The following is an 18,555-nucleotide window of genomic DNA, read 5'->3' as shown; positions in this document are numbered from 1 at the left end:
ACAAACCCCAACACAGCTAGCATAACATTAATGAGTGAATCTATTATAAGAAACTTCAACAGGCAATAGTGACAAAAGATCTTAGCATTGTTGAGGTAAAATTACTGTATTTGTCAATGGAGTCTGGTGGCTTTGACAAGAGCGATAAAACGGCTGCTTCTGGTTAAACAAAAGGGATCTTACTCTGTCTCTGCAGGGATCCTTTCCATAATGTTGTCAGACACTTATAATAACAATCTGAGCCAGTCAGTGGCCAAAACAAGAAGTTTTAGTGGATGTATTTTGACAGTGCACTATTGCCCAGAAGGATTATAATGCAGCCCTGTATCACAGCTGCCAGCTGCAACGCTCTCGCTCAATACTGGGCAAATAACAAATTCAACAAATAACTTTTAAGTCAACCACATGCACATATACTTTGTATACTTTTACTTTAAAATAGGATCCAGTTTTCCTTTAATTACAAAGGAATATTTCCTTGGAAGAAAATGTACCATGTGGCTCATTGTATGTATCACTACTCTCAATCTTAGTCTATTAGCTACTGTCCTTTATATAGGGAAATTATGTAACTAATTTAAAAGTAGACATCTTTGTAGGACACTTTACTTGTCTTCTTGTGTCCATCTTTACGTGAAATGTTCCCTATTCAGAATACAAATGGACTAGAATAGATAGCATTAAGATACTATGTAAGTTTCTGCTTGTTTTTCCATTTGCACTTGATTATGAAATGATATAATATAAATATGTTGATTTCATATAAGTATTATTTTTTTATTTAGATTTTCTTGTAAACAGGGAATGAAGACATTAGTGATTTTAGGGTTAGCTGAGCCCAACAGCGGCATGAGGTAGAGCATTAGCAGGACGTGAAGCTTCATAAGAACTCCTAACCTCTTGATAGGCGCCTCACAATCAAAGTCATTAGCCAGTGTAATAAAGGGCCTGAGATACAGCCATTCTTCAACAGCCTAACTCTTTTATAACCAACAGATTAAAGTTGATTGGATTAAAATGACATTCTGCCCGTCTGACCTTGGCGGCAGCAGTTAAGTTCATCCAAATTAAATTTCTCCGTAATAAAGATGATTCATTTGTTGCCTGACGTAGTAAATATAAAACAGAAAGAAAAAGGAGAAAAGATTAAGTGACACACGTCAGTGCTCAGAAGCACAAACGCACACTTTCACACGCTCACAAGGACACATGCACACAAAAGAATATACAGTACCCATGCTTGCATGTACACACACAACACTACTATAGCTGGCAAGTACCTGGGAGCACATGCAACAACACAGAGGCCAATTTGACTAAACCCTAAACACTCATGCATGAAATTCCTTCCTGTTGAAAACAATGAAAAATGCATCCTTAAAAAATGTTGATTCTTATTTTAAAATGAAAGACATCGGCTACCGGAATGATCATGTCACCTGACGATGTTGATCATTGCCAATGCTGCCTCATTGATTGTTACATGGACATATTACAAGGAATTTACCTGCACAATAAAAAACACAGTTTTAAATGCTGTAGTAAAATGAATATTCTAATCTCTCTCTCTCTCTCTCCCTCTTTCTCTCTCTCTAAAAGGCTAGGACTGGCCATTGCTGATACAAACAAATCAGAATCTTTACAAAGGGGTAAAGGACAAACTGAGTGCTGTATGTGTATTTGTGTCTGGAATTATGCCTGCCTTATGTTTGTGCCTACATGTGCTACTGTAATGTGTTCGTGTTTATCCTGACCTGCTTTGTGAGTGTGTCCACCTGCTCCTGAAGATAGTCCACTTTTTGCTGGCTCTCCCTCAGTAGATTCTGATTGGCCTGGAGCTCATCCGTCAACTGGTCAAGAGCCTCCTGCGAGTTCTCCCATTGGCCAACCTTTTCCCGGTACCGCTGCACCATCTCAGCTAGCTCTTCCTTCACCAAATGAGTTGATAATTGGGACTCTCTTAGCTGCCCATCAAACATAGTGAATAAGTGTTGGGACCTCTCTTTATGGGAAAGAAAGTAGTGGCCTGCATATAACTCTAAAAGCCTTGAACAAAAAAACAGTAATAAAACTCACACAAAGTCACACAATGTGTGTCTGTGCAGAGATAGATTTACAACTGTGTTATTGTAACCTGAGCTTCACTGTTGTGATTTCTGTGGGAAATAACGGACAGCCACGTCCTATTGGTTGCTGTGTGCTTTTGTGCCTAGTACGTTTAACTTTTGTGTCATTACCCCGCTGCTGGGCCTTTACTTACTTACGTGTGAAGCCAATAACTGCGCTTTATCAATAACAAAGTCCAGCGAAGGTAAGTTTGCTGCTGGTTCCTGTGTGAGAAAGTGGTAATTATTGTGTATATTTACTTGTGTTAGTTGCTGCCACTGTATGCAGAGCCAATAACTAAATATTTTCAAGACCAAATTCCAGGATGGCTGCTGAATGCAATTTCGCTCGTGACAGTGCGTCCTCCATTTTGGTTCCTAGCTCTTTGCTTAAGCTTTGCTGGCCTGGCCACCATTCTGGATCACTGCGTGAGCAGCCACCTAAATGGTTGTGTTTGCTATCTTCCTCTCTCTCCCCATCTGTTGTCCTACACACACCTACATCATATACTTGCTGATTGTTGTATGTTTTTATTGTGCTTAGAGTAGATATTGGTGGTTTACTGGCTGAAGATTTTGATCACTGATCTGTACTAAAATTAAATAAATCACATTGTACCTATTCTACCCTGTATTTATTAATCTTTATTAATATTACTAAATAACTTTGATACTTGCTAATAACCAAACCTGCCCCTACCAGATTACAAAATTAGGTAATGGCAAACTCACAGGACTGCAAACATGTATAATAATATATATGTATAATAGATATAAACCTGATGAAATCTCTTTAGAGGCACTGAGAAAGCAATATGCAATAATGGTAATACACTGCTTTAGTGTAAATTAAGACCTACCTGTTGCTGTGAATACTGTAGTTCCTCTTCAAGAAGTTCCACCTGCCCTTGCACCCTATGCACCTTCTCTAGTGCTGCTGTGTACTTTAGTTTAAAAATTGCTACAGTTTCTTTCTGCTCCTGGGCTTGTGAACTGGCATCTTTCAGTTCCTCCTTGGCTCCTATAAGCTGCTGTTGAAGAAGCTCCATCTCAACCTCCTGCTTCTTTAGCTTCCCTTCAAATGTCTCGACCTGTCTCGAAGCAAACATAACCAAATGAAGCACAAATGTTGAAGAGAATAAACCTTTGCATCTTTATTTAAGTGGAACAAATGTAGCCTGAAGGTTTAGTAGTGACCAAAACAGTGTTAAATGTTAATGGAGAGTGGAGTTTTGACTCCCCTCATGTATAGGAGCTCTCGAGAAAACGTACAGTACAGCTGCTAAGTGTGAAAGTGTGGGGTGTTACCTACTGACTGTGTTATAAGTAACTGATGAATGAAGTAGAAGGAAGCCTTAATGTATGCACAGTGCATACATTTAGACTTACCATAATACAAAATCAAACAGTGAAACAGGATACTTGACATGATGCTTCATTGTGACTAAATGTACCTTAAAAAAATAGAAAAATGGACGTATGCTAGTTTGTCTAACGTGGTATAATATACTGTGCTGCTCTACAGTAACCTCACTCATAATGAAAGGGGAACCCAGGAAGTGAAACCAGGCTTAATCCCAGTGTTACACAAGGAATCCTACCGTAGCTCACCTTTCAACCGGAGAGGTTGAGAAAGTTAAACCCGCTCTAACACTCATCTTGAGTTCATCCACGTTAATCCCGCTGTAATCTGGATCAGAACATGAGGGTTTACAGCTAATGACAGCCAACTAGTTAGATTTCAGTGGTTCACTGCAGCTTGGTTTAACCAGGGATTAGCTGGGCCCATCTAGGACTAACACCCGGTAGGAGGCAGCATGACTGAGTAGAAAACTTGTTCACGCAAAGGAAGAAAGAGGCACAAACCAGAAGAGAGGATGGAGGAGAACCAACTTCCATTCTCTACTTTAGAGTCAAAAACTGATCATCCTGTGTAGGTGTATGTGCATGTGTGTGTACTGTTTATAACCATTGACTCATGACCCATGTACACTCGATTTTATTCAAGTGTGATGGCGAATATTTTACCTAAGGTTATCCACCGTTAACACACACAATATAAACTAAGGTGTCATATGACACCTTTACCCATTATAACTGTATATTATGTTACTAGCTCTCTGTCATAGTATCTCTTTTCCTGTAATGTATTCACTATCCCACAGTCCAAACACTAATGGTGGATTTAGCATTTCTGTCCGCCGCTGGATGAAAGGCCTTCTAACGAGGCTTAATGGGAACACCATGGCTTTCTTGTGACCATAATCAGGAGCTTGTGCTTTGGGGAAACAAACAACCCTCATTAGATATGATGGAAAACACATCGCTTTGACCCTCATTTGGCCTGCCATTTCAGTATTCGTGGCTGTCACATGACTACCCAAGTCAACCCTTGGTTGATAATAACATTATTCTCCTATTCTTTTTTGGGGGGGTTTTGATCTCTTGATGAATCTTCCCCTCTCTGTATTCATGTTTGTGTCCAATTGGATGAGAAAGGTTGACAAACAAAGGGGCCATTTTGTCTTTGTTTGTTCATTCAGATGACGTGAATGGGGATATATGTAAGTTGACAAAGTAAAGCTTGTCTGCTGCAAACCGGTCAGTTTGTTGCAGAAGACTCTGTGATTTACATCACTCACACTCAGCATCTGTTTTTTCTCTTTATGTTGTCCACTGGATTAACACTATAGATTGTTTAGCTGTATGATCTTGGTTCAACCAAATGACAACTGAACATACAAAATACTCTCACTCTTATCTACGGCTAAGTGCTGCTGACGTAAACTGTCCTTGGTGACCTCTGACTCTCGATCCTTCAGGCTGCTCTGTATTCGGCTGAGCTCAGAATTGTTCTGCTTCAATCGTCTGTGAAGCGGGACACTCCTCTGGCTCCAGCGTTCCGCATCAGTCTTGTGAGCCTGTTTCACAGCTTCCAGGTCAGAGTTCAGCTGATCTATAGATTTCACCAGATATTTCACCTGTAGGGGAGTTGCAGATGCAAAGAGGTGAAGAGGAGGGGACAGAATTCTTCCTTACCTGTTGCTGACTAATACAGAGCTGATCGCGAAGCTGCTGTTGTTCTTTCTCCTTCTGGTCTTTAAGGTGCTCAATATCTCTGACCTTTTCGCTTAAGTGACAGGCCTCTTCCTGGTGTCCCCTGACCTTGTGTTTCAAGTTTCTTACATCACCCTCCAGCGCTGCCATCTGGGCAAGAAGAAAGAGAAAGAGAAGGAAGCTGAAGAGAATGGAAATGGATAACGTTATGTAGGCATACAAAGCACACACAGACAGAAAAGACAGCGAGGGGGCGGCAGTAGTCTAAAAGTGAGGGAATCAGGCTTGAGTCAGAGAGTTTCCCAGTTTAGTCTCAGGACCAGCTGGGAAAATGTGGGCACAGCAGACATGAATGAGTAACGATTCCCCTTTCCTTAGCTCAAACTTTCGAGGAGCCTTTGAGCAAGGTGCTACGCCTCTCACTGCTGTAATGGAGCTGCTCAGTAGCCAACAGTAGAAGACTGTTGCAGGTTTGGGCAGTTCCCTCGAGTGGATGTGTACAACTCTGTGGGTGTAAAACAGGTCATTGTTGGGAAAAAAACAAAACACAAGGGTGCTCACTCAACCTAGCCTCAGCATATGAAAGGAAAAACCAAAAAATAGTAAGACAGGTTTAAAACCCTTGCAGTACCACCTAGAATTGAATTTAAGCCTTGAGACAAATTTAAAAACCAAAAAACAGAAACTAACCAGAAAAACCCAAACTACTTCTCATGGAACACAGCTAGAAGTGTGATCTTTTATAAACTGTACTTTGTTCAGAAATGTCTGTCAGAGTTGCAATATTATAACCAGAAAATAAACTTAATTCACACACGGATAATCAGAAAACAGATTATAAGAAATGCAATCAGAAAGCCCTGATTAGGACATAAATAGATATAAGTGATAGGAAAATCAACATACAATCACAAACAAGCTACCACACCTGCTCCTGTGTCCTTTTATGCTTTTGTTCAGCTGTCTTCATTTCTGCTCTTAACTGCAGAATTAACTGATCTCTGCTTCGAACCTAAACACAAAGCAAATTCCATTAAATTGCATTTGATGTTGTTTTAGCCCATTGTGTTCCTTTGGTTAAATATTTGGTTAACAATGTGAACATGTGCACAAAGAGGCAGAGAGAGACGGACCTCCAGGTGTGAGGTGTGGAGTTTCTCATGGCTCAGAGCCAAGTCGGCCTCCAGTCTCTCTTTGGTCTGGTTGAGATGGACAAACTCTCTGCTCCGGTCCTCCATCTTGGCTCTCAGCACATCCCTCTCCTCACACTGTTTCTCCAAAGCCTCCTCTCTTCGGAGCAACTGGGAAATATGCAATAAAATCAAGCTTCTCAATCTGTGCTACAATCTCACACTACTTCACAACACTGACATTAGGACAGCAAAAAAAAAACCTCAATTAACCTTAACTAACTAAGTAAGTAATGAAATATTAATTTTAGGATCACAAAACCCACTTAACATTATCTAACATACAATACACGAAAAACATAATGAAATTGATTCTAATTTGGTTTTCATTATCAAACTAGAATAATAAAAGCCAGGCCTGATATGTTGAAATGGCATATGAACAAAACTGATAATTAGCTGGCTCGCCCGGTGGAAGTCTCTAGTGCGCTTGCTCTATGGGCCCCACATGCGGAAGCTATGCAGAAGATTTTTGGTAATTTTCTATGACGGAACTTTTTTGGCTTCATGCACCACTGAGCAACTTTCATAGGAATGAACCGGCCGTCACCTTCGATGCTGTATCCTGTTCTCTTCATATATCCATGGGATGGGTCAAACAAACACAGGACTTTCACCCGGGAGACTGCTGTCCGGGTCCCGTGTGAAAAGCAAAAGTCAACCTTGACTTATTTTAACATATGTATGTAATTTAACTTAACTGACATATCAAACATACTTACCTGCAGGACAATAAAGAGGAGTAAGGGATCAGCAGTCAGTGGCATTATAAAACATAGCAGTCAATAAAAGAAGTTTTTCAAAAAATATTGAATCACCGCAACCACCAGAGGTCCTTGAGCATACACTCATAAAAGTGCACAAAAAATATAGTGGTCCAGTAGTTTGCAAGATTAACCGCAGACAGATCTGCACACGCACAAACACACACACACACACACTCACACAGACACACACACGACCAAACACATGATCCCCTCCAGGCTTACGCCTTTGGAGATAATAAATATAACAGTAACTACATTTACAGTCAAATGTTCTTTTAACACAGTTAACATTAATACGAATCGCGAGCATTAAAATAATCAGTTTGGTGAATAATGAATACATTGTTTTTACCTCTTTCTGACATTCAGAGAGCTGCTTCTTACTCTCTGTGAGCTCCTTCACCAGTGCACACATCTTAATCTCCCACTTCTGAATCTGGAAAATAAAAACACATTTCTCATGGTTTAAGGATGTTGGACGAGGCTTTTATAATTGCTCTTTTTGATGATACTGTGACAAAGAAACATTATGTTAGGGATCATATCTCCATGAATCATTGGCAACACAAACTGTATCTCAGGAAACAGGGGAATTTAGGTCACTGTTTACAAAACTTGAGATTAAATATTCCAGTCCTGTTCTCCTATTTGTGTTTAAGGTAATGGTGGTAGTGGGTAGATGACGCAACGTACAGAGAAACGGTTGTTTATGCTTCTCCTGAGTATACAGTATGTCTGACAATCGCTTGTGTTTGTCTGTGTCCTTGGTGACCTTCCCTAATTACCCACAGTTTATTGCCAAATGTGTTCTTGTGTGTGCATGTCTGCACGCGCTTTCATGTGGGTGATTGCTTACAAGTTTGCCGGGGAAATGTTTTTGACTTCTTTATCTCTTCTGTCTGTTATCACAGAGTCTGCATCTTGTCAAGGTTTTCCTCTGTTTGAGGTCAGTCAAGATGGTCAGCTAACTGCCATTGTGTGCTGTCTATTTTGAGCCAAATAGGTTTCTTTCATTTAAGCTTGAATGTTGAAATGACAAACTCCAAAAAAGTATGGACTGTAAAATATAGGTGAGTGAATTGTCTGTATATACTAAATAACATAGTGATAAGACCACATCCAAGTCTTCCTCCACAACATAAAAATAAAATAATACTGCACGTAAATGGAGAAAATGTTCTTTTAAGTCAAATTTGCACTGGATTACTGTATTACTGGTATGCACATTTGATGCAGACATACTGTAGTTTACACTTCCCATTTATATGTACACGTAACATTCCTTCATGCCAGATGAGTTAAATGCTTGCTCCCTCTTTCTCAATCCCTCCCCACCTCCTGTCCATCCTGCATGATCCAGGGATTGTTTTGACCGGAGTTGAGGGCTCGTTTGTAACTGTCCAGGGGGATTGATGGAGTTAACTTGGCTCTTTGACCTCTTACCTCTGGCTGTCAGCGGCCAGGCTCGCTGAACACACTAAACCTGAGCTACGGCAAGGGGAGGAAGAAAAAACAAAAACGCTGCATACACACTGCCATATATGTAGCAGCTAAATCACAAATGAGCGCTCAAGTAAACACTTGCAGACTCACACAAATAAGTACCCTGGACAGGAATAATACAGGTGGTGTTTTGCATTCCATGGACATCAGATAAAATAGAACAAACGGATTTGTTTGCGCACACACAAAAAACACACAAAAAAAATGACCGGAACATTTATTCATGCTACAAATGCAAGTCATTCTACTTACCCATAGCAAATACAACACTTACTTCCTGCCAATTTTTAAATCTTACCTTGATTCATCTTTGAGTGTGTGCGTGAATTCCCAATGTGAGCATGTGATAGGCAGAATGGATGTTGATAAACACCGGAGGATGTCGTGTCAAAACAGACAACTTGTCAAAACGCAACGCTAACTAGGTCAATCACAAAGTTTAAGGAGAAACTTTGGAGTGGAGCTTTGGTTTATGCATATCTCCGTGTGGATGTCTATGTGTGTGTGTGTGATAAGCTTCTGAACGAATCTGCGGGAGGGGACCTCCAATATCGAAGGTATTTTTAAATCAATGAGCTCTTAAGTGTATCTCAGTCTCAATGTGTTCACAGATACGCGCACACACTCAGCGCAAGATAGAATCCCTACTGACAGGCAATGACAAGATAAAGAGAGGGAGAAAAAGGGGGGAGAGGACGACAGGAGGGGGGAGAAATAATATTTGAACTGTTGGGGGTGGGGGGTGGCGAGGGGGGGTGGGGGGGATGAAAGGGAGAAGTGGCAAGGCAAGAAAAGAAAAGAGCAATAAGTGAGATCAAGACAAAAAGCAGGGAGAGAGAAAACTCTGTAAGCTGTTCTGATGGTTGTAAAGCATCGTGAGCAGGACCAATGTTTGTCCAAGTCCAACCTTGAAGGTGTGAACAACCTTCCACAATACTGCTCACCTTCCATTGTACCGCTCCTTCTGTCTCCTTTCAATCTTGCTTGCTTTCTCACTCCCCCAAGCCCACCCTTGTCCATTTCAAATAATACGCAATTGAAATTCTTTTATCCAATGCGATTTATAGAAGAACTATGAGTGCATTCTTTTTAAACTGAAGTCCCATTGAGGAAGCCGGAGGTAAACTACGCCGGACTGTAAAGTCATTGGACATTACACAAACAAATTCAAAAAATTCACAGATTTAGATTTCACGCTGCAACTGATAAGCACATATATTGGAAATCAGTAACACAATGAGCTCTCCTGCTACAAAACATCCAGTATTTTTTTATTCTCTTGTGCACAATTTTATTTGCTTCGAATGGTCTCCATGAGGATGTAAGTCAATGACCAGCTTCCACAAGTGTATTCAGAATCAAATATTTAAAAAAGGATTGCAATGGTTTTAGAGAGACCAATCACGAATCGACGACCTTAATCTTCACATGTTAATGCTGTTTTGGAGTGAAAAAGCTGTTCAACCTCCCCAAACAAATTTAAGATGCAATGACAAGATTGTGGGGCTGTAACTGTCCTAAATCTCCCCACATCCTGCATTTCCTCTTCCCTTTTCAATATTTCTCTCCTATAATATTTTCTCCCTCCTGTGTACCTTTATGACCTGAACATTCAAAAGAGGAGCCGCCAGGGAACAGTGCGGGTGACTTTCAGTTCTGAGAAGATGAAGTATTTTGGAGACAAAGCCCCTTGTCATGTTAATGTTTTCACTTCTTTCAAGTTCCTCAATGGGGGATTCTGGAACAGTATAACACTTTAACCACATGTTAAAACTACAGCAGCATCTGGCCATTTGCATAGTGATGTGTGTGAGTTGGTGAGATGGAGGGAACTACTAATAGAGATGGAGAACAGTTAAAAAGGGATACAGACAAATAAAGGATAAGGGATTAAAAAGACATTAAGGAGGATTTTATGCTTAAATGTAATTTTTTCTTTGCAAAACATCTGCTTTTATTTAATGAATTTCTGATTATAACTGGACTGTAGATGTTCTGAATTTCAAAATCAGAGTCTGGTCTAGTAATATTTTAGATGGTCCTATCAGGTAAGCTATCAAATCATAACCCAAAAAAAACTGCAGAGCCATGTTTTCATTGATTTGTAAAATATAATAAGAAACTAAAGAATTTGATAAAATTCTTTCATAATACTTCCATCAGTAAAGTACACATTGCATCATAAAATATCTATGTTTGAATGTACCGGTGTTCATATAAATTTCAGGTGTCCATCCTATCTGAGCCTATATGGGAAAAAAATATTTACCACTGATTAGACAAATGTTGTCAAGTAGACCCTTACAGAATTAATCTTATGAATAAAGAAATGTCAACCCATGTGCAAAGATACAGCTGTTGAGTGATCAAGTGGCTGGCCTCTATAATCCCCAGGACTCAAGTCAGACCAGTGCTTCCTCTCCACTCCTCTACTCCCCAGCAGTTTCAGTGAGTGGACAACTCATTCGCTACAGAAAAGGAAAACGGCTTTCCTATTCTTCTGAGCAAAGAAGTCTTAAGTGAGAGAGGGAGAGAGTAACAGGGAGAGTGAATCAGCAGAGCACATTTCAGATGAAGGAGAGAGTGTTGACAGTATTTGTTCAGCTGTGCTAATGTTAGGACATTTAGAGCTGCAGAGGAAAATACTTAACACAAAGTTCTCTCAGTTTCACTTATATTCAAGTGGGAGCAGGCAGACTCCTTCTCTTTTACACACACCAACACTGTCCATACAGTGAAGGAATGAAGTGTGCATGAGTGAAAGCATAACGTGTGCAGAAGTGTGTATCCATATGTGGGCGTGTGTGTGCGAGGGAAAGAGAGCTTGTAATAGATCAGAGAAAGAACAGTTTTGGTGCATAAAGCAGGGCCAGATGTGGAGCAGAAACCAGATCCCTAGACAGAGTGTAATGGTCCGTCCATTGACTTAACCAATCCAAACATGAAAAACAAAACCTCACACACAGATTTACTCATTTGACCGATGTCTCACAGTTGTATAGCATTTGATATTAGCTCATCCTAAAAGACTTGTTAAATCCCACAGTTTGCGTCCTTCCTGCATAAGGACAACTGAATGAATGTTCACTCCACCACGCCACACCAGAGTGAATTACAAGAGGTCAAAAATATGCTCTAAAAGTTTAATTAAAATATGTTGTCATATAACATGAGCCATAGAGCTGGTGGACTTTAAATGTACACTGGGAGACTGTTGTAACAATAACCTCGGTGACAGCCAACAGAATACTGACTTTAACCCTAACCTCAAAAATATTTAGAAACGTGTATTATCAGTGTAGAGGCTTGCCAGTAAAAAGGACTGAACATCGTGTGCTGCTTCCTTTTTTGACAAATGCAAGCCATTGAAATTCACCAGTGGCTTAGTGAAAAGAATCTTTCCAACCTGGTTAACTGAAGGTTATATGCAAACCACTAAACACTAACATATGCTTTTGGTATATCACAGAAAGAACAGAGGACAGAGGAAAGCGTCTTAAGCAATACAGCATATAGGGTTGAGTTTTTCTGTAGTCCTGGCTGGAACACAAATACCATTTTGGAAGACTAATCCAAATTTTTGTAAAGTCCGTCTTCGTCAAAAGTATGTGTTTTAAATAAGGTTCTAAATATCAGAACATCCCATTACCCATTATCTAAAACCTTATTATCAGCACCATTGTAGGAATAGACAATGCCTGTCACAGTGAATATTACATTTGAAAATTGAATATTTAAATGAATCCCTCACCTGAGCGACCCTTCTTATCAGCCCCATTGTGGAGAAAGACAATGCATTACATTAATGTGACTATTACATTTCATCCTCATCCTGTTGAAATTGCGAATTTCCTGTTTAACCATTTTTCCTGACACTGTCCACTTTGTGTAGAAAATGTTTCTTGACCTTGTGAGCAGTCGAACCCGCTGACAATGCATCAGTGTCAACAATACATGGCCACCAAGAGGGGAGTCAAATGCTTGTGTCAGTTCAAGTGTTAAAATACAATGGCAAAGATGGACAAGCAAGGTTTTGCAGGAACTTATAATTTAATATTTAAATGAAGGAAGAAATCAATTACCTTCTTTTCAGTGGTGCACCGCGCATGTGTCAGCTCCAACTGCAGTCGCTCCATCTCTTTGTTGGCATGGTGCAACTGGTCCTGGATCTGCTGCCTCTGCTGTCTTTCTGTGCTCAGGCTGGTTCTGGTCTGATCCAGGTTTTCACTGGTGTCACTCAACATGCACTCACTTGTTTGTAACTGGGGTGATGAGCAGAGATAGAGAGAAGAGTAGAGAGGAGAAGAATAAGTACAGTATGTCTGGTTTGAACCTTCTCCAAAGGCTGAGAGAGGGACAGTGAAAGGCAGGCAGCTGTAGAGACAGCTGAGGAGGAGAGGCACACATGGAGAAGAATGGGTGACGCGTTACAACAAGATACAAGTGGTAGAAGACGGAGATGACAATTTAAGTACGTTTGCCTCCGCTCTGTCTCCATAGCAGTGAAAAGGAACATCATAAAGGCTTTGTGCCAGGCTGGGGAACCTTCAGTTACTGCTTTGACTCAGGACCAATAAAACTGCTTGACTGAACATCATAAAGTCGTAGGACACTAACTGTAGACTAGTGCTTCTTAAACCTTGGGACAAGGCTCGCAGAGAGCTGCGGCCCTTTTTCTATCTGCTCCCCATCAGACAAACAATTCTTTTATCAACATGGGTTCTTTGAAAACACCACATTTCTAGATTTTTAGCTGGGCTCCTACACTGTTCTATGTACACAAAAATAATGGTCTCATGTACACATACCCCTGGAACAGCTGACAGACACCATTTCCAGATGGGAACTGGTGGAGGTATTCAAAATATCTGAGTCACTATTAATACTTAGGCTGTAAAAGTATAAATAGTAGTATTACGTCAATAATCATTCAGTGCATCTTGTCTGCTCTATACTGTATGTGAGCTAGTGTTTAGTTGTGTCCTTTAGCTTCAAGTTAATTGTGCACTCACTGGTATTAACTATATTGTGTAACTCCTTGTGTTATCAAATTAATTTTGTCACACCTGTGACAAGCATTTGAAGACATCATTGTTGAAATGATCACATTTAAACTGCTGCCTCCTCCAGAATACAAATGGTATCCATAAACTAACATGGAAATGAAGTTAGTGTTAGTGGGAATAAAGAGCATTTCAAGTGTTCCCTGAGTCAAGTAACTAACATGCTTTTATGTTCAATGTACTTTGTTTAGTTGGCTGGCAGGCACCTGCACCACTAAAACACTAGCAGCAGATGAATGACTTGGTTTGGTCAAGGACACAGTAAATGGGTTAATTTAAGCCTAAAACACATCACTGCCACGCGCCACTCTGATATACCTAGAGGAGCGAGCGGGGGAGGAAAAGAAGGAGAGAGAAAAATACAGTGGGAGAAAGAATGAGAAGAAGGAGAGGAAAAGGACAACGAGAGAAACCTAAAGGCCATTCCATTCGTCACACGCATGACTCTTTAATGTTCCCATACATTACAATTGGTTCTCATTGGGGCAAGGGCGAGAAACAGGGGCGATGAGAGAGAAAAAGAAAGACAAAAAAGGGAGAGATAAAGAAAGCAAGAAAGAATAATCTGAGGAAAAATAATGAATGAATGACGAAATGAAGAAACATTTTTAATAATTAACCCCTCCCCCACTCTTGGTCCCTCTCTTGGCTACGTGGTATTCATACGAACATGGTTCTTTATTGTACGACGAGCTAACCCTCTGCGGAGCTAAGATGGTGGCGATGAGTTATTAAATATGGAGAGAGGACGAGAGAGGGAAGGCACAGGAGGAGGGGAAGAAGGACGGATGATTAACTGTGAAGGAAGTAAAAAATGAGGAGAATTCCCCGATGTACCTGACTGGATTTGATTTAGAGAAGGTTGCCCAATTCTGTTCCTTATTTAAGAAGAGCTCCCCTCCTGTGTGCTGTGTTATGTGTGTGTGTGCGCGCGCGTGAGAAATAGTGTGTTACCTACTTTGCTCTGCAGTAAAGCCAGGCGTTCTTTGAGCTGTGTGTTGTCTTGGACCAGCTGTTGTGTGTGTTTCTCCTTTATAGCCAAGGTTCCCTTCAGAGAGTCCTGTGTGGCTCGCAGAATAACCGCATCCTGGTCCAGATGCCTCACATGCTCCTCGCTCGCTTTTATCTAACACACACACACAACACAACACAACACAATGGTCTGTACATACACATATACGACTATACTATTACTATTATACGACTATTCATTTTCTTTTTCAAATGTTTTTTCTTGTACGCATTTAAAATCATTGGATAAGTAAGAAAATCTCATGTGCCAAATAGTCTCTTGTGGGTACCAGATCTCTGGAGTACCAGTTTTAACGGATCACTGGGGAAAGTCTGTCCAAAAATGTTGTTAAAGATAATTGAAAGTGACAGCTTTATCATGTTTTGTGCGAGGTCCATTAGTGTTTGATATTTTGTTTGACAAACGTCCAAACTCTAGCCTAACCATTGTTTTTTGAAATGTATAATAATATGTAAAACTGACACGTCAATACTTTTATCTTCAACCTCCATCCTTTTTCAGTGAAGCAGAATAAAACATTATTTATGTCTAATAAAAACTAAAACAAAATAAATGTTGCTGTTTATATGCTCTGGTAATTATTGGGGGAAAGAGTCTGATTATTTCTAAGGAAGCAGACAGTGGTTGAACTCCTCACCCCAATGCATGAACGTGAGTGTGTGTGGGTCGGTGGTTCAGAACCCCTCGCCAAATCAAAGCCCCTATTCATTAGCACTGTGTTAAATGAGCCCTGTGTTAGATTAGTAAGGAGGCTCCGCAGACAGTCAACACACAAACAAACACACAACACATTTACATAGACACACGCATGCACACTTCTGTATGCACGTGTGCGCACAAATACACACCCTCACATATCAAACTGGATGGTTAAGATTTATGAGACACAAAGACCACATTTGGATATAACCAAACACACACACACACACACACAGTAGGGATCTACAGTTCAGCTCCCTTCTTAACTTCTGATCTCTCTCAAGCTCTCTCGCCTCCCTTAACAGCAGACTCTGGACTTGTCTTGGCACTGACACGACCCACCTCTGCCTCCTTCAGTGAGCCCCCCAGACAATCCAGTATATATATCATCCAGCGTATTGTAACAGCGAGCTAAAGGTGGTCTTTTATGCAGTTAACTCATCTACAGCATGGCTAATGGATGGTAACAATTATAAGCAATGGGGCAGCCCGTATAGCGACTCTGAATTAAAATTACTCTTTTATCTGGATATTGCACCAATGTTAGTGTGACTATTGGGAAATAAAATAAGTTTTACAAAACTGAGACAATAATGTGTGAATTTCAGTGCTTCAGCCAAGTTCAACAATACATAAATGGGCAAAAGTTCGTCTTCTTTATGTAAACCCATCTAAAGTGCAAGAGGGATTTCAGATGAAGAACGATTATGAAGCAAAAGAGCACATTTTCTATGCATTTTAAATATTATTACCATCAATGTCGAACCAAGTTAGAGCCTGATATCTCCCAACATTCAGCTACTATACTTGACGACAGTTCGTGCTATTAAACACAAAGGATATTTCACATAATTTTGCAAACAACATAATATACAGCTTATGCAAATATTCAAGGAAAATATTTCTAATTGCCACTATCAACAATATATTATGAGGTTTTGAACACATGTGTGAAGATATACATTTACTTGAAGATGTATTTCAAAAATAAGCTTAATTAAGGTATTAGCAGAGTCTATTGTACTGCCATCTCTGCCAGTGCAAATACTCAAATGAAAGAAGGGCAACTTTGTGAGGACCAAACCTTCTCCAGCAAGATGACCTTTAGTGCTTTTGTTAAAAAACTAACTTCAGTTATTAAAAACCCACCCATCATTTACCAGTTCAGATATTAACATTCACAACAACCATGTCTACCATCAGTTCAACTTTCATGTGATTTGGTCTGTGACATTTAACAGGAGAATTATTTTCTTAGGTTTATGTGTTAATAGAACAGGACTGTACCTTGTGTGCGGTACTCTTCAGTTCTTTTTACATTTACAGTATGTTGCTCAACTGAAAGCTATGCAGGACGGGTGAGATGCATACACATTCACACAGGCTTAAAAGTAAACCCCAATCAGACATTTTTAATCAGTCAGTAACTTGTTGTCCTTTCAGGAAATTCTAATCATGTCTGTCTCTTCACTGGATGTGTCAGGTAAACAAAAAAATTAAATCCTTCATTGCTGCAGTATATTTTGTGGCCCTGATTCACATTTTAACAGAACATTCTTAACTTCGCGTTGGTATTTTATGAGAGGGTATTCAGCATATGTTATGTGAAAGGCATTTTGTAGAGAGCAGGGCCCAAGGAGAGTTTTCAAATACTCTGGTCAACTATTAGGCAGGTCTAACACTGTAACAATGCTGAATTACATATTTTGCATATGACTGGAGTACAGCCTCAGATATTGAGCATCAAGATTTTGACATCTCAGCTTTAAAACGTTGATCTACAGTATATGTATCTAAACTAAGATGTCAAATCAGGATTGATAAATTAACAAGGTTTAGGAAGCGAGTGATAGATTTCAACTACATGAGAAGACAAGCACATACAAGAGTAAATACAGAGAACAATGTGATAAATATTTTAAATACTGATTAGTCAGTGTCATCTTAATTAAAGATTTAATATTTGACTAACTAATCCCAGGAAGTGCATAAAAAAGCTAATGATTTGATGGCTGATGCTTCAGTGTGTGAGTGTTGCTACAGTGGCAGCCTGGATCCTGCCATGGCCAAGTTCCTGCAAGACCACAAACAGGGCAATGTACTATATATCTGGTAATTTAAGGGGTTTTGATTTTTCTGATTGGGAAAGGTATCTATGATATACAGTATTTTTTCGGGGTGAAAGTTAAATGTCTTGACTTTGATCACCAGTGTCACATCAAAAAGTGATAATCTGTAATCTGTAACATTTTGCAATGGTAATCTGCCATGTTCATATAAAAGTCACATAAATCTTGGAAAAATGCAGTTCTGTTACTTACTGGTCTGCAGATAGGGTAACTTAAATCTCATCTCATCTCATATTTGCTTATATTGTTGGTTGTAATTCTCAACTCAAATCATCAAATAGTATTTAGAATTTTCCACAATCCCACTGATGGTATGGTAACAGTGACCATACTGAGGGAACTATAACTGTCAAAATCCTTCCCATAGCTCAAGGTCTTTCCATCAATGACTTTCATAACTTCATAATATTGTTACATAATTAATACATTAAGGTGATATTCCTCATCTCCAAATCTGCCACCATCAGAGATGATTAAAGGTTCCCAGGTGGTATGTGTAAAGTCTTAATTCTCCAGTGGGGGAGTATAGGAGCTTCGAAGAAAGAATATCACATTTGTGATTTTATTTCAAATTAGAGCCTAAGCCTTGGACTTTCATATTAGTAGAGTCCCTATTGAGAGAGAAACCTCAATCTGATCAAGTCTCATTACTTTAGCAATTAAAGTTTCACCCCTGGGGTCCTCCCCTTAACTCCTGCCCCCCTGCCTCCTCCTGTCTCCTTTCCTTTATTCTCTCGTCCTAGCCATCATGTGTTTTTGCCACCAAGGCGGAGGAGAGGAGAGCAGCTTGCGCAAATCCTTGATTGGCCAAACTCTATCCTCCATCTAGGATTACGAATAGAAATGGAACATTTGAGGACAAAGGAAGGAGGGGTGAGATGGGAAGAGACAGAGAGAAAAAAAGAGGGAGATTGAGTGTGAGAGAGAGATGTGAGTTGCAGAGTTATGGGCACATAGAGGGAGAGAGGGTGGCTAATATAATTGAATTAAAAAGATGGAGCGGGGCCAT

General features: G+C 39.9%; 1 protein-coding gene across 3 annotated transcripts in view; it reads right to left on the bottom strand.

Moving 5' to 3' along the window:
• The window catches only part of LOC119908443 (trichohyalin-like), a 101,097-nt gene that overhangs the window by 38,182 nt on the left and 44,360 nt on the right, over nucleotides 1-18,555 (bottom strand). For all 3 annotated transcript variants that reach the window (XM_038726153.1, XM_038726139.1, XM_038726147.1), the window contains exons 8-15: nucleotides 14,644-14,811; nucleotides 12,705-12,884; nucleotides 7,472-7,555; nucleotides 6,296-6,463; nucleotides 6,091-6,174; nucleotides 5,145-5,312; nucleotides 2,966-3,196; nucleotides 1,755-1,964 (exon numbers count right to left, since the gene is read on the bottom strand). In XM_038726153.1, the coding sequence (XP_038582081.1) occupies nucleotides 1,755-1,964; nucleotides 2,966-3,196; nucleotides 5,145-5,312; nucleotides 6,091-6,174; nucleotides 6,296-6,463; nucleotides 7,472-7,555; nucleotides 12,705-12,884; nucleotides 14,644-14,811 (1,293 nt within the window). The remainder of the gene's footprint in view (nucleotides 1-1,754; nucleotides 1,965-2,965; nucleotides 3,197-5,144; nucleotides 5,313-6,090; nucleotides 6,175-6,295; nucleotides 6,464-7,471; nucleotides 7,556-12,704; nucleotides 12,885-14,643; nucleotides 14,812-18,555) is intronic.

This window comes from Micropterus salmoides, unplaced genomic scaffold (assembly GCF_014851395.1).
Source record: "Micropterus salmoides isolate LMB-PRFRI ecotype aquatic unplaced genomic scaffold, ASM1485139v1 Ms_hic_scaffold_1, whole genome shotgun sequence".
NCBI lineage: Eukaryota > Metazoa > Chordata > Actinopteri > Centrarchiformes > Centrarchidae > Micropterus > Micropterus salmoides.
Note: the sequence above shows the minus strand (reverse complement) of the source record. Positions and strands in the feature narration are given on the sequence as shown.